We start from the raw sequence: 15,485 nt of genomic DNA on the forward strand, positions 1-15,485 counted from the left end.
AACTTGGGTTTAGAGGTTCTTCTTTGTAGTGGTTTGATTTTGTTAAACCAGTTCGTAAGCAAGCAAGACTTCCTTCATAGTTTTTATATTAGTGTAATGCTACAGGAGCAAGAATGAGTCCGTTGTTGAACGAATCTATACAAATATCATTACACCATTGGGGAATATGTAGTAGTTCTTCGAGTGATTGCTCATATGTATTCCACAATAGGTGTGCATGCTCGCCACATGCACCGGTGTTGGAAGTTTTTCCCCAAGCAGTACCCGTAGGAGAGTGCCCCTAGTGACCCCTGGAGTGGCGCCTCCATGGCACAGTATGAGGGGCGCTGCCCGCTCCCCTCACCCTCAGTTCCTTCTTGCCGCCAGAGAAGGTGCTTCGGAACTGCTCTGCTCCAGCTTGTCCCCAGAACTCTTGTTTGTTCAGTGTATGTGACCTGTACTTATTACTCGATTAGTTTTAGTTTAGTTTAGCTAGAGCGCCAGGGCAGGGGCATGCCCTGTGCCCCAGGTTTTAAGTCGTGCAACACTTGTAGGTGCCTGATGCTAGTGAGTGATCCGCACTCAGACGGTCTACATTGTTTGGGTGAAACTCATCTCAGCGATCACTGTAAGATTCGCAAGTCTTTTAAGCCTTGGACTGAGAGAAAGAGACATTAGGCTCTGGGCTATCCTCATGGAGTCGGTGTTGACCCCGACTCCGGCGCGCCGCTCCAAGTAGGCATCGGGCACAGCAATGTCGGAGCACGGCGACCCCCCGGTACCATGTACTAGTTGCTCCCCATCCACAGTGCACGCCAAGAAGGCTAAGAAGAGGCCTTCTCCACTTGCATCCAACGAAGTGAAAGCTCATGCTGCAAAACGTCTGTTAGTCTATAAGGTGCCACAGGATTCTTTGCTGCTTTTACAGATCCAGACTAACATGGCTACCCCTCTGATAAGTCTCCACCATGGCACTGGAGTAAATCTGGGACAGAGTCTAGACCTGTGGTGGGCAGTACTCGATCCCCATCAGCCTATAGGCCTCCGACTCAAGTCAAGCAGAGTAGTCCAGCCCAGTCGGAGCAGGCTTCCCTGGATGTCCGGATGCCCTCCATACCAGAGGCCCTGCAGGCAGCCCAGGACATTATGTCCTTGCCAGTACCAGGAACACCGCCAATGTTAGCCCCGCACTCCAGAGGCAAGCAGCCACTGGATCTCCACAGTCAACCCTGGCTTGGTACCGGTCTCGGTTGAGGGAACGTTCCCAACGCTATTCACCGCTCAGCAACCGTTCATGCATAGTCCATGTGGGTCGCTATCAACTCCCACCAGGTTGTCTGGCTGCATTCCGCCTGACCGAGACTTCAGGCACCACTCCGCCTCGAGGAGCGAACACTGACGGGACCGAGGCAGACAACGCCGAAGGTCCTAGTCTCAGAGGGGCTATCGTAACTGGTTGTGACACGAACATCGTCCCGCTCCAGGACCCCACCATGGCACTGCTCCCGCAGCCCCGGGCGTCAATCACCGGCGAGTCGCCGTCATGGATCCGCCCGTCAGAGCCAATCGCCGAGCTGCTGTTACTGACGATATCGGTCCTCCACATCGAGGTCACAGTCTTGGGGTCGGCACCACTCCCAGCACGACCGCTCCTTTTGATCCAGGGACTGTGGGAGATCATATGTCAGCCTGGCCTCCCTTTGTAGCTGTCCATTGATGGGTTAGACTAGCCAGGCTGAACAGTGCAGTGGCACTGGGCACCATGGCTGGCCCAGTGGTACTGGGGGCACTGTGGCCCCCAATGCAGCCTCCGGTGGGGGTTCACTCGGCCGGAGCATCAGAAGGACCGTTGACCTCTCTCTCCCAGCCTCTGAGGAAGGAGTCAGTGGGACGTACATCCTCGGCACTGTGCATGGAGACAGACCAGACCCTCCGTCCTGCAGGAGGATTCTAAAGCCCACCAAGAACTATTAAAAAGGGTGGCATCAAGCCTCAACCTCCAGGCAGAGGAGGTGAAGGAGCCTTCAGACTCCCTATTTAACGTACTGTCCGCTTCGGTACTGGGCAGGGTGGCCTTGCCTCTCCATGAAAAGGAGGCGAAAATTTCAAATGCCCTGTGGCAAACCCCGCCTCATTGGCCACCATCTCTAAGAGAGAAGAATGCAAGTATTTTGTGCCTGCCAAGGGGCATGAATACCTATACATCCACCCTGCCCCTAACTCCCTTGTGGTTGAGTTGGTCAACCACAGGGAGTGGCAGGGCCAACCAGCTCCTATTCTGAAAAATAAAGATTCAAGGAGGCTAGACTCATTTGGAAGAAAAATTTTTGTCCTTGAGCTTCCAGTTGCAGATGGTGAACCATCAGGATCTCCTGGGCCGGTATGAGTTTGACTTGTGGGGCTCTTTGCCCAAGTTCGAGCACTCTTTCCAGGAGCGTGACAGGAAGGAGTTAAAAGCGCTGGTGGAGGAGGGTACTGCAGCTGCCAGGGCAACCCTGCAGGCAGCATTGGATGCGGCGGACATGGCTGCACAGTCCATGGCCTCCACAGTGTCCATGAGAAGGGTGTCGTGGCTCCTGCTCTCTGGGCTGTCCAGTGAGGCGCAGAACTCCTTGCAGGACCTCCCGGTTGATGGCAAAGCTCCATTTGCAGAACAAATGGATATAAAACTGCATGGCCTGAAAGACTCCTGCACGATGCTTCAGACTTTGGGCCTCTATGTTCTAGCTCTGGCTAAGGCTAAATTTAAGCCGCAGCAAGCTCCCGCCCAGGCCGCCCACTCTAAATACAAGCCCGCTTCTAAAGAGTCACGGGGACTATAAGAAAATCCCACAGGCAATCTCGGCCTGCCCTCCAGCCTGGGTCCTCCAAGGGCAAACAAGCAGGGAAACAGCGGTTTTGACGGGACACCCGGGGGAGCCCTGCCAGTTCTCATCAGGGATCCACCCACAATAAAGCTTCCCTTCTCCAACCGGGTGTGCGCTTTCCACCCAGACTCCCTATTTAACGTACTGTCCGCTTCCTTAGTCCCAGTACAACACATAGAGTTTATTGGAGCAGTCCTGGACGCCACATCGGCCAGAGCCGCCCTCCCACAGGACAGGTTCAAGACCCTGAAAGGGCTCATCGACATAGTCACAAAGTTTCCAGTGACAACAGCCAGAGCATGCCTCCAGCTCTTGGGTCACATGTGGGCGTGCACGTATGTGGTCTGCCACACCAGACTCGGGATGAGACCCCTTCAGCTCTGGTTGGCCTCGGCGTTCTCCCAGACCAGACACAGGATGGGCAAAGTCCTCACTGTGCCCGAACCAGTGATCACCTCCCTACGATGGTCGTCCTCCCCATGGGTCAGAGGCAGGCCTCCATTGATGAAATTGGTGTCCAATGCATGTGGGGAGCCCCTGAGGGGGATATTCAGGTCCAAGGTCTGTGGTCTGCGCAGGACCTGGCCCTCCCCATAAACGTCAAGGAGCTCAGGGCAGTGCAGGTGGTATGCATGGCCTTCCACTTGCACCTGGAGGGCCGGATGGTCAGGGATCTCACGGACAACATGTCCTCTATGGTTTACTTCAGCAGGCAAGGCGGTGCCTAATCCTCTGCCAGGAAGCCCTCAGGCTGTGGGACTTCTGTATAGCCCACAATATTTGCGACCAGGCCTACAACCTACTGAGCTCCTGGAACTCACAAGCGGATCGCTTCAGCAGGGACTTCTTCTCTCAGCACGAGTGGTCCCTTCACCCAGAGTTAGTGTACAGACTTTTCCAAGAGTGGGCAACTCTGCGACCCGGCTGAAACATCACTGTCCCCGGTTCTGCTGTGGGGGATACTGGGACTTGGCACTATCTCCGAAGCCTTCCTTCTATCCTGGTTGGGCTGGTTTCTCTATGCCTTTTCACCCATTCCCATTGCACATTGGGACCTGAACCTGGTGCTGGCCTGCCTCACGGAACCCCTATTTGAACCGCTAGCTATGTGCTCCTGGTCACACCTCTTGTGCAAGGTTGACTTTCTGGTGGCAATCATGTCGGCTAGGTGGGTCTCGGAACTCAGGACCCTGACCTCCGAGCCCCCGTACAGGGTATTCCATGAAGATGATAAAGTCTCTAGCTCTGCCCACATCCTTCGTTCCTCCCGAAGGTGGTCTCTGCCTACGACATGGGTCAGGACATTTTTCTGCTGGTCCTCTGCCCCAATCCCCGTGCGTCCAGTGAGGAGCGCCGCCTTCACACACTGGATGTGCAGTGGGCTCTGGCTTTCTACTTGGAGTGGACAAAACCATTCAAAAAGTCCTCGCAGCTGTTCATTGCCTCAGCTGAACGCATGAAGGGTCATCTGGTCTCCACGTAGCAGCTCTCCAATTGGATCACATCGTGCATCCATACCTGTTATGGCCTGGTGGGAATCCCCCCACCGTCAACTGTGAAGGCACACTCAACTAGGGCACAGGCCTTGTCGGCTGCTCTTTGGGCCCATGTCCCCATCCAGGACATGTGTAGGGCTGCCGCGTGGTATGCAATCGTCTCCCAAACCAGGGAGAACACCGGGTTCGGCAGGGCTGTGCTCCGTCCCGAGAATTTGTGAACGCCTCCCCACCTCCAGAAGGTATTGCTTGGAATCACCTATTATGGAATACACATGAGCAATCACTCGAAGAAGAAGAGACAGTTACCTTTTCCATAACTGGTGTTCTTCAAGATGTTGCTCATGTCTATTCCACATCCCGCCCTCCTTCCCCTCTATCGGAGTTGTCTGGCAAGGAGGAACTGAGGGTGAGGGGAGCACGCAGCGTCCCTTATACTGCTCCATGGAGATGCCACTCCAGGGGTTGCTAGGGGCACTCCCCTACGGGTACTGCTAGGGGAAAAACTTCCAACACCAGTGCATGTGGTGAGCATGCACACCTGTTGTGGAATAGACATGAGCAACACGTCTTGAAGAACACCAGTTACTGACTGTTTGTGCCTTTTTGATTAAATCACAGATGTGCATCAATTCAAAGGTGAATAGTTGGGACCATATTCAAATAAAAAATATATCCCGATGCCTACGATATGTAATGGGGGTAGTTGATTGGGGCGAGAGGGATTTGGTTAATTGAAACACAGCAAACAGTGATGTATAAAATAAAGGGTCATTTGCGAAAGGTATTTCAAAATTTTTTGTAGAAATCAACTTGAATATTGAATACAAACGCTATCTTGTTGGACTGAATTTGTGATTATTTCAGTCCTTTTTTTAAAAAAAAAGCTAGCTTTTTTTGTGCCAATACCAGTTCTGATTCCATGATCTGACATTCAGAAGAAATCCTCCTAAACCCCGTATGAATTCTAATATTGACATCTGTTGTGTGCTTACCCTTCACCCTTCTGCTGAAACTATGCAAACTAGCTTCAAACTTTTATCTACGAGTGCAACTTTACATAGCTCTCACTTGAATTTAGTTGTTTTGTTTTGCATCAGTCCACTATAGATTTTAATCTCTGGGCTGAAAGCTGTGTAAACTCTCTAGTAAAACTCACCAATGGAACTTTGCCTGCCAGTATTTATAAAGGGATATAAGTCCATAGCTGCTTCTCCAGAGTTTAGAGAACACTGAAGTGAGACAGTCAGACACGCTGAGCCCCGTTTGTTAGCTTTTTCATGTTCTCTGCAAGCTAAATATTTTCCTTTAATCGTATGTGACATAGTGCATATATTAGAAAAAAATGTGTTAAGGTTCAGAATTTACAAATTACTTTAGGTTTATGTGGATACTTATTATGCATTCCTAATTGCAGAGATTTCATTCAGAGTGTGGCAGTGTGGAGGGAGCCTTGAAATTATCCCATGCAGCAGAGTGGGTCATGTATTCCGCAAGCAACATCCTTACACCTTCCCTGGTGGGAGTGGTACTGTGTTTGCAAGGTAACTATTTGCAAGTTCTTGGCTAAATTGTGGAACTGTGGATTTTTGTTTTTTTCCCAGTTAGCCAGCAGGTGGCAGTAACTTCATTAAACTTCCAGGGCCTTTTACTAAAAATATGTACAATATGATCTGAAGTGAAAATCTTATGAATAATTTTTTTAATTAAAAGGAGATTACCTTTTAGCTCTAGTGATAACTCAGATGCTCAAATTAGGGCAAAAATAAAAATTGGAAGACTGAGATGAAACTGGTAAAACGTTTTAATAAAGAGGTGAGGAATTACCTAGAATCAGCCAGAAGAATTCTGAGCCAAATGGGGAAAGGGAAGAAATGGAAAATATTTTAATAACGGAAATTTACCATCAACTTTGAAAACTTTGTGTATATCTTCTTAAATGATCTTGTGGGAAATAAAGGGTTTATCTTCAGTATTCAGTCTGTTTTTAAAAGATGAAGAAAATTAAATTGTTCATTTTTTCCCTTTGGACACTCAGAATCCACCAACTGTGTGATCTTTTTGTATATTTGTGTTGCATTTTGGTTTGGGGTTCCTGGTTCAATACTAAACAATTCTGTGGTGTCATGTTAATAATCACATAGGCCCAGATTCTGATATTTCCAGTGAGTAGTACCTATTAGAATCTGGCCTGTCAAAAATATCCACTCCTCTCTCTGTGTGTGTTTGTAATATGAAGTTTTCCTTCCTTATACTGTAACTTTAAAAAAAACAAAAAACAAACAAACAAAAAAAAACCCAAAACACCCTTTTGGGGAGGCATCATGATTCAGTAGTTAAGAAATCCCATCTCTGCTATTGATTCACTGTGTGAACTTGAATCACTAACTTTTTCTCAATTTTCCTTCTGTAGAATGAGGAAAGTGATTTTTATCAATGTTTGTAAAGAGCTTTGAGACCTATGCACCAAGGCACTGTATAAGTACATGTTGTACGAAATTTTCATTGATGTGTTGTTTCCCTAAAGAACCAGAGATGCAGCGTGAGGCCTGGTCTACACTTAAAATTTAGATCAACATAGATATGTCTCTAAAGGATGTGAAATTGAGCACCGTAGCTATGCCAGCCTAACCCTGTGTAGATGCTACTACATTGAGGGAAGAATGCTATTACCACGAGGTGAATGGAAAAACCCCTTCTGTCTCTGTAAGAAGAGTCTATATTATGTCGCAACAGCACCGTAGCTGAACCTCTGTAGTATCCATAGCATAGAACAGGGATCAGCAACCTTTGGCTCGCAGCCCACCATGTTTACGTGCCGCATCCACAGGTTCGCAGGTCTGGGACGCAGCGCAGTGTCAGAATAGGTAAGGTCTACTAGTTTTTACTGTCTGGCAGCCAGGGTCCTTGGGTGCTGAGCAAGGCTACCCAGTGCCTTGCATTCCACGACCCAGTACTGGGTCCCGACCTGAACTTTGAAAACCACTGATTTAGAGAGCCCAGAGATACGTTCTTCACATCTGGAATCTTCTGACCCAATCGCTTAGGCAGTGTTTCACGTTAGATAAAATACTCTCTCTTTGGAAGTGCAGATTGATTCTACTTTTTGGTGCAGCACTAATGAATTGGCTGATTTGGTGAAATAAAATTACTGGTCTTGTTTCTCTCTGAATAGTTTTAGCAGGGATTTTTCTTTGTATATCTGCTTCCCCTTTCTGTTGAGATCTGAATTTTATGCTGTTGTGGAATATTAATAATGACACATCTGAGGAAACAAAAGATTGATAATGAAATACCCTGTCTTGATTACAGTCCGGCTCCAATATCACACCAGGGAATAGGAAGATCTACTGATTCCACTATATGGGTTGGGTTTATGACATAACTGCATATCAATTTCACAGTAGTTTTCAGGGTCATGTTAATGAAAGACTGTAATTTGCACACTGCTCTGCAATTTTCAGTTTTGGGCTGATGCCAAGATGCTTTTCCTCTCATAAGACTTAATAGGTACTTAATAGAGATGGGTGAAATTTTTCAGACAAATAGCTTACTTGCCAAGAAAGCACATTTAGGTTAACTAAAACTATTTGCAAATTCGTGTCAAATTCACATCATTGTTTCAACCAAACTGGAAAAATCAAAATGTTTTGGTAATGTCAAAATTCAACTTTTTGGTTCTGACCAAAAATTCTATTTTAAATTTCAGGCATTTTGACAAAGGAAAGGCACTAGATGCAGAAAATGACAAGAGGTGGTGGTTTATCCCTTATAAGCTTTAGCCCAGTGCTTAGGGCATTCACCTGAGATGTGAGAGACAAAGAATTTGAAATTGGGTCTTCCACTTTGTGGGAGAGTGCTCTAATGTCCAGACTCCAGAGTCATTCTCACTCTCTTTCCCTGTATGAATTGTCTCTGTGAATGACAAGGGACAGTCATTGGGCCAGGGAGAAAGTGCTTTTAAGGGAGGCACCATCACCACCTTCTCCAGCAATTTTGTTAATCTAGTCCTCCTTTCCTTTGCATTTTTCAAAATGCCTGAACACTGAAATGAAAGTATTTGGGTCACAATTAAATGTTTTATCATTACTAAAGGATTTTGTTTTGACTCAAGTTTTTTTTACTTCTCGATTTGCTGAAAAAATTGGAAAGTCATTCTTTGTTTGTTAATGAACCAAAAAAATCCATTATTCACCAAGCTCTTGTACTTAAATATAGCCCAGATTTGAGCAATGGGAAAGGGTGTGTCTATATATAATATAACTGTGTGTGGTAAATCAAATTACTGTTTGTCTGGAGCACTATCCAAAACTGCATTTGGGTTGGAAAGGATCTGGCCTGTGATGTCAGTTATGCAACCAAATCGCAAGGGTGCACAGGTAGGACCTCCTCATTCAAACAGATATCCTTACGCCCATTGATTGTAATGGGGAAAATACTGGAAGGGAAAATCTTTTTAAAACATGTCCCTATCTTTGTTCTTCAAAAGGATTTTAAGAAACCAATACCAACTTGAACTGTAAAGACAGTGGAAGTGTGTAAGCAATGTCTCTTCTGGTCTGCCTTTCCACACAGCTGATTTTCCTCCTCTCCCTTTGGCTGCCCAGGTGCCTCATGAACTGAAAGGCTGTGAAAACCCTTACAAGTCACTGTAATTGCGTGTTGTTTGGGGGATGGAGGGGTGAGAGGATAAGGTTAATTAATGCAATTTTGTTTACACTTGAGTTGCTGTTGGCCAAATAGGAAGTATCCCTGACAAAACCCAGAAGCAGAGGGGGAGCTGAAAAACAACTCCTCGGCTTTGGCTGAAAGGGAGTTTTAGAAAATTAGCAGTTTCCACAAGGAAATTATCATCAATCAAAACGCAGAGACTGTTTGAGCTTCCTCTTCGCTTGGGGTTTTTGCTCTCAGGAGTTTTTGACCAGCCTTCTTCAGCTCATAGTTATTTCATTTCCCCTGCACAAGCAGAAGGGTACAAATGTCTTTAACTCCCAAACCAATATGTTATCCAAACATAACATAAGAACAGCCATACTGGATCAGACCAAAGGTCCATCTAGCCCAGTATCCTGTCTTCCAACAGTGGCCAATGCCAGGTGCTGCAGAGGGAATGAACAGAACAATCATTGAGTGATCCATCTCCTGTCATCCACTCTTAGCTTCTGGCAAACAGAGGCTAGGGACAGCCAGAATATGTTGTTGCATCCCTGAACATCTTGGCTGCTAGCCATTGATGGACCTATCCTCCCTGAGCTGATGAAGATGGGTAATGTCCCACAAATCACTAGAGATTTTTATTGCCAAATGTACAAAATAGGCTTCAGAGCATGGAAGGTGCTAATGAAATAAAACTTTAATTCCCCAAACGATCACTTCTAATTTTGTAAAAGATAATAAGGCTTTCTCTGGGAGCAGAGGGGTGTGTGTGAAGAGAAAGTTTTAACAGGAGGAAGAGCTGAAAAACTACATTTTAAAGCGTTTAAAAAGTTTGTACTGGGAATATTGTCCATATCCTTCGTGTCCAATTGCACATACCTCAGGAGATCATACAAATGTCTAAAAATGACCTAAAATAGCTTTTCTGTACATAACTACTTAAAATTGTAGGTGTCTCTCAATCTCCCAAGTCTAGAAACAAACGCTGGGTTCCACTGGGAAGGTGAGAATCTTCCCCCCTCAATGGCATGAAGCTCCTATTTCTATCCTTACAGTATCTGATGACAACATACTATCAAATTGTGATATTTTTATGCACAGAAAATGTTACTGGGACTGGATTGCCTGTCCCAATCCTCATCGGAGGTAATTATTGGCATATAGGAATACCATATTTGAAAGAGAAGGGGGAAAATATTTCTTTGGTAGGCTGACCTATAAAGAAAAAAGCTTTTGGAAGCTGCCTAGCATTTTGGAATGTTACAAATGTTTGTAAGTCCTGGAGATGATGGATTAGTGGACAGAAGGCAACTGAGCCAGTCAGAGGTGTGTGATATTTATCATTTGGTTCTGTAATATTTGCTACATGGATGCTGCTTCTGTGTATGCATATGTAACACACCAGGATTTTTGCAGACAACTTCTAACAGGTAATATGTTTCTGTGCAAGATTATCTGTTTAATGTTGAATTGATAAAAGCTTAGAGTTGCTTTTTGAGACTGTACTCTAGCAGAAGAGAACTTTTTGACAGAATGGCAAGAGGAATATCCTGGAGAATGACAAAGCTTTAGTCACATTGCAGCTCCGGTTTAAAGACACTGTTTATATAAATATAAATATATAAAAATACACAGCAATCTCTGAAGAGTTTGGACAACATTTTCATATCTTTAATACAGAATTTTAAGCAGTGTTACAAACGTCTAACCTTCAGCTTATTCTTTGTCATCTCAGCTGTAACAAAACCTCTAGGTTCATAAATCTAAATGTTTCACCACTTACAATTATTTATCCATCTAGGTAGCGTTCAAGTTGGTGTGTAGTGGGGGACAAAAAGGAGGTTGAGAAATATACATTCCATAAGATGGTGTGTCAATTTTCTCTGGCTTTAGTGAAAACTGCTTGTAAGATAAAAGGCAAACTGTCAAATATTGCCAGCTGTTGAGGTTTTAGATTCTTCCCCGTTGCTGATTCAAAAAACACTCAGTAAATTTCGTTTCTTTACAAGATGTGGCCTAATAAATTAACAAAGTTGCTTTCAAAAAGAGCATTGTAGAAAATGAAAGTCTTGAACTAAACTTTGTACCTTTTCTGATTGGAAGCTTGGACCAGCTATTAGGACTTGTCTGCTGTTCCTGATTAACTCCAGGTCTGAACTTATTTATTTTGCAATAAAAAAAGATGTCCACACATGGACTTAATCAGGAATAGGTAATCCACTTTAAATTTACACCCTATTTTATTATGGGTTAATTTTCATGTGTTGACAAGCCCTGAGGCCAGTGGTCCCCAACCTTTTCAGTGTGGCGGGCGCCTGATGACTAGCCACCGAGGAGCGTGGTCGCCGGACAAGCAGCCACTGAAATGCCGCCGAGAAGCAGTGTCATCAAGAGGCGTTGCTGCTGAAATGCTGCCGAAAATCAGAGGCATTTCAGCAGCAGCGCTTCTTGACGTTGCCGCTTCTTGGTGGCTGCTTTTCTGGCGGCCAGTAGGCGGGCGCACATAGATTCCACAGCAGGCACCATGGCGCCTGCGGGCACCGCGTTGGGGACCCCTGTCTTAGGCCATCTCTACACTGCTGGGACTATAATGGCATAGCTGAGGCACTTGGTGTGGATTTTTCACACTCGTGAGCATTATACCCATGTTGACCTAAAATTTAAGTGTGGATCAGGCTGAAGTATAAGGAAGGCACAAAGTCCATTCCAAATATGTGTGTTTCAGTCATACCACCTCTGTGGTATGTGTAGTAGAGGGTGGGGAAAAAATAAACATAACCATAACAAACAAAAATAAGTGTCATGATTGTGACAGGAGAAAACATAACCTGCATCTCAATTTGATTGTTCCTAGAAATACACGTAGGGCAGCAGAAGTGTGGATGGATGAGTACAAAAATTTCTATTATGCAGCAGTGCCTTCAGCCAGAAACGTACCTTATGGCAAGTAAGTCCGATCTGGTGCTTCTTCCTATTCACTTATTCTGTTTGCCATTTGTAGTTCATGAGGGCAAAGGGGTGTTTATTTCTTTGAAATATATTTCTACTGATAAATGTCTCGCTTATTAAACGTCCTTAAAATTCATCAAATACAACTGCCAGAACTTGCTGGTTTTTTTGTTTCTCTCTAGTATTCAAAGCCGAATGGAACTGAGAAAGAGACTTAGCTGCAAACCTTTCAAGTGGTATCTTGAAAACGTCTATCCTGAGTTAAGGTGAGTCTCAAACAGCCTTCCTGTTTTCTGGCAGCATAGGTTCTTTCTTTACCTGGCTTGGCCAGAAACTTTACTACATCTCTCCTGCACAGGCATCTAGGATATTAGCTAGTTAAAACATGTCTCTTTCAGTTTTTGCTTACTACTTTATTCTGCTGTCATTTTCTTCACTCACCCATCCCCTTTCCTCTTGCCCCATATCCATATTGCAATTGCATCATGTGATTCAGTCACTGCCAAGAGGGCTGACTTTCTCCTCCAAAACTACTGTACTCCTGGCTACCTGCTTGCTGGAAATGCATCATTCTTCATCCTTCTCCACTCTCCTTCAAGCTGTTTGCTAAGCATGCCACATAGGTGAAGCTATGTGAGCAGCCTTAAACTAGGTGCAGTGCAAAACTTTTACTGCCAGTTTAGTGAGCAATCCTCCCATGTAGAGTTATGTTATAGGTTAACTGAGGTCTTCAGATGAAAACATTTAAGGTACTTTGGAGGCATTGGTCAGAGTCCAGGCATGAGAATACAATCTATCCGGTGGATTTCCATTCATCTCTTCTGTAGGATAGAAAAATCTTCAGAGCTGTATTTATTTACCAAACAAAAATTTTAAATGAATAAAACCACCATGCTCAATATCTACTAGCCCTACCTGTCAAACCTAAGGGTCTGTGAGTTAGTATCTGTCATATGGCTAATCTTATTTAATAACTGTAGACTAGTATGTGGCTTTTATACAGTAGCACATTTCTTGTTGTAGGAGTTCCAAAACACTTTGTTAGAATACAATGAAATAAATACTGGTAGTACAGTGACTTTTTTTTTTAGGCAAAAGCAGCAGCTAATATACCCTCAGTAAAAACTTTCACAGACCCATAAACATTAGAGCCTGTCTTATAAAGAGGGATAATAATTGTAAGGAGTCCAGTTACCCTTTTTTCTTTTCAAAAAGTGCCATGGGATATTCACTTTCCCTTAGAGTTGGGCAAAAATGATCTCTGATGTCTCATTTGAACAGATGTTCCTCTCCCTGCAACTCCCCACACCTGTACCTACCAGCGGATGTGCTTTAGGGTCTCTTGTTTTAGGATTTGCATGAATTTCATTTGAAACTTAACTAGAAATTTTAAGATTACCCATACCTTCCTGCACGCCCTCAAGCAGCTAATAAATTTGGCAGTTTGTAGCTGTCACCATCTTGAATTTTACCACAAGATGGCAATGCTAAATTTTAGTGGAAGGATCCTCAATGAAGGCTTGTCGGTAACTTACAACAAATACTATTCCCCAGGTGTCAGTAAATAACGCATTATTAACCTGTAATTCTTTACCATGTCAAACTTTTAAAATATTAGCTTTATTTATTTTGGCTATTAGCAGTTAATTATGGCTTAAACCTCATTTGTAAAGTCAGTGTCCAGACCCTCATTCTTTTCTAATAAATGGCTCTTTTTTAAAATGAACCTTCCTTAAAAGTTGGAGAGCTCAAGGGAGTGTTCAGATCCAGGTTAGATTTTACGCTAAGCTATTTGTTCAGTTGTGCCATAAACTCTCAACCTGTCTTTGCAAGGCTTTGGGGCCAAAATGTCAAGATTTCAGTTGCATCCAAACTAGAATAAAAATTTACAACCACTGCAGTTTTGAATCCAGCCTGGAATCAAAACCATAGGGGTGGGTTCTGTGCAGGAATTACTAGATGAGATTTTATGTCCTGTGTTATGTGGGTGGTCTTCTGGCCTTTGGGAAAAAAAAAATTAAAAAAAAAAATCTGACTACAAGTGGTGAGAACTGGGAAATCGCTATTTACTTTTTTTAAATAAATCATATGCATCTCAGTTTATCTGGGTAAGATGATCCTGCCTGAATGCATAGTTAACTCAAAGGAAGTTGCTGGGGTAACCCACCAGGAATGAAACAGTGACAAAAATAAGAGCCCTGGGGTAAACAGCTTCAAAGGAGTTAACAATGGCTGGACCATCAACAGGGAAGAAATTGTCTGGCTTCATCCAAACTAGAAAGGTTTACTCTCCCCAGGGCTAGAGCCTGGGATCTTGGGGGATCCTAAACCTCAAAGACTTTAGAAAAGGGAGGGAGTTTAGGTGAACTAGGGGAGACTGCGCAGGGTGTGTCAACGGAAAGTGGACCGTCTGGCAAACACACAAAGGAATGTAGTCTGCTTCTCCCTGCCAGAGATAGAATTATCAGGGCAGAAGGGTCTTGTATCTTAAACTTTCCTTGCCAGTTTTTATAAGCAATACCTGTGTGTAGGTCTTCTGTTGTTTTATCTTTTGATCTGTGTGCTTTGTACTTTTGAAGAATGAATAAATAATGCTTTGTTTTGAAGATGCAATTTCTGTGTCACTGCAAACTTATGTTGTCATGAGCTCCTGAAGGGAAACTCTTATAGGTGCCAAAAATGAGTTTGGGCTTCTGGTGTTAACATGGTTGGGAACCACTGGGGATTGCAAGTCAGAGACCCAATCCCAAAGTGGTTGGACTGCTTGCACTAAAGATGGACTAAGGGGACCGGGGTGCAGTTCATCCTCTAGCTCTGACAAGGATTTGGATTCAGGGTTCCAGTTTTGGCACATTCTGTAACATTAATACATATATATTCACAAATCTACATTAAAAATGTTAACACTGCAAAATCAAGTGCACAAAAATTAAGGAATTCCAGAGTTAAGTTTGCCTGTGCAACTTTAATGGAACCCTCTTACATTGTATACATTATGATAGTATTTAAGTGATCACACACTATATTTTCCCCAGGACATCTGCCTTATTCAGTGCTCAGAATGGAGCAGTGGGGTGGGTGTGAAGGGAGGCAGGAGCTTATCCCTCATCTAAAGAAGAGGACTGGAGGACACAGGGTTGACCTGAGTGCCTGGAGAAACTGGTAGAAAGCAGAGGCAGTAGGAGCAGGAGGTGGGAGGTGGAAGAAGTAGAAAAAGCAGGATAACCCAAGGCAGCCACCTCCCCACTCTATCTGTTATCCTGCCATCTGTCCCTGTTCCCCCATGTCCTTGTCCATTTCCATGTTTAAGCCCGACTCAAATGCAGAGGCTATCTTCTCCCCTTCCATGCTGACTGAGTGCCAGAAGTGTGAACATAGGGAACATAGGAGAAATATTCTGTGCTCCTGGTTCTGGTGCTCAGCAGCCCTGGGAAACAATTGAAGTAAAAGTCTTGCTCAGCGTTTTTTTTTAGCATGCTCAATGCAGATGGAATCTTTGGAACTCTTTGCTGCCAGTCCCTAAAAAGCCTGTACTGAA

The 15,485-nt window shown here is 44.4% G+C and overlaps 1 protein-coding gene across 4 annotated transcripts in view; it reads left to right on the forward strand.

Annotated features, from left to right (window-relative positions):
- Positions 1 to 15,485, forward strand: part of GALNT2 (polypeptide N-acetylgalactosaminyltransferase 2) — a 165,887-nt gene that overhangs the window by 137,045 nt on the left and 13,357 nt on the right. For all 4 annotated transcript variants that reach the window (XM_039530759.1, XM_039530760.1, XM_039530761.1 and 1 more), the window contains exons 11-13: positions 5,760 to 5,886; positions 11,853 to 11,945; positions 12,130 to 12,213. In XM_039530759.1, coding sequence (XP_039386693.1) covers positions 5,760 to 5,886; positions 11,853 to 11,945; positions 12,130 to 12,213 — 304 coding nt within the window. The remainder of the gene's footprint in view (positions 1 to 5,759; positions 5,887 to 11,852; positions 11,946 to 12,129; positions 12,214 to 15,485) is intronic.

This window comes from Mauremys reevesii, linkage group 3 (genome assembly GCF_016161935.1).
Source record: "Mauremys reevesii isolate NIE-2019 linkage group 3, ASM1616193v1, whole genome shotgun sequence".
NCBI classification, from domain to species: Eukaryota; Metazoa; Chordata; order Testudines; family Geoemydidae; genus Mauremys; species Mauremys reevesii.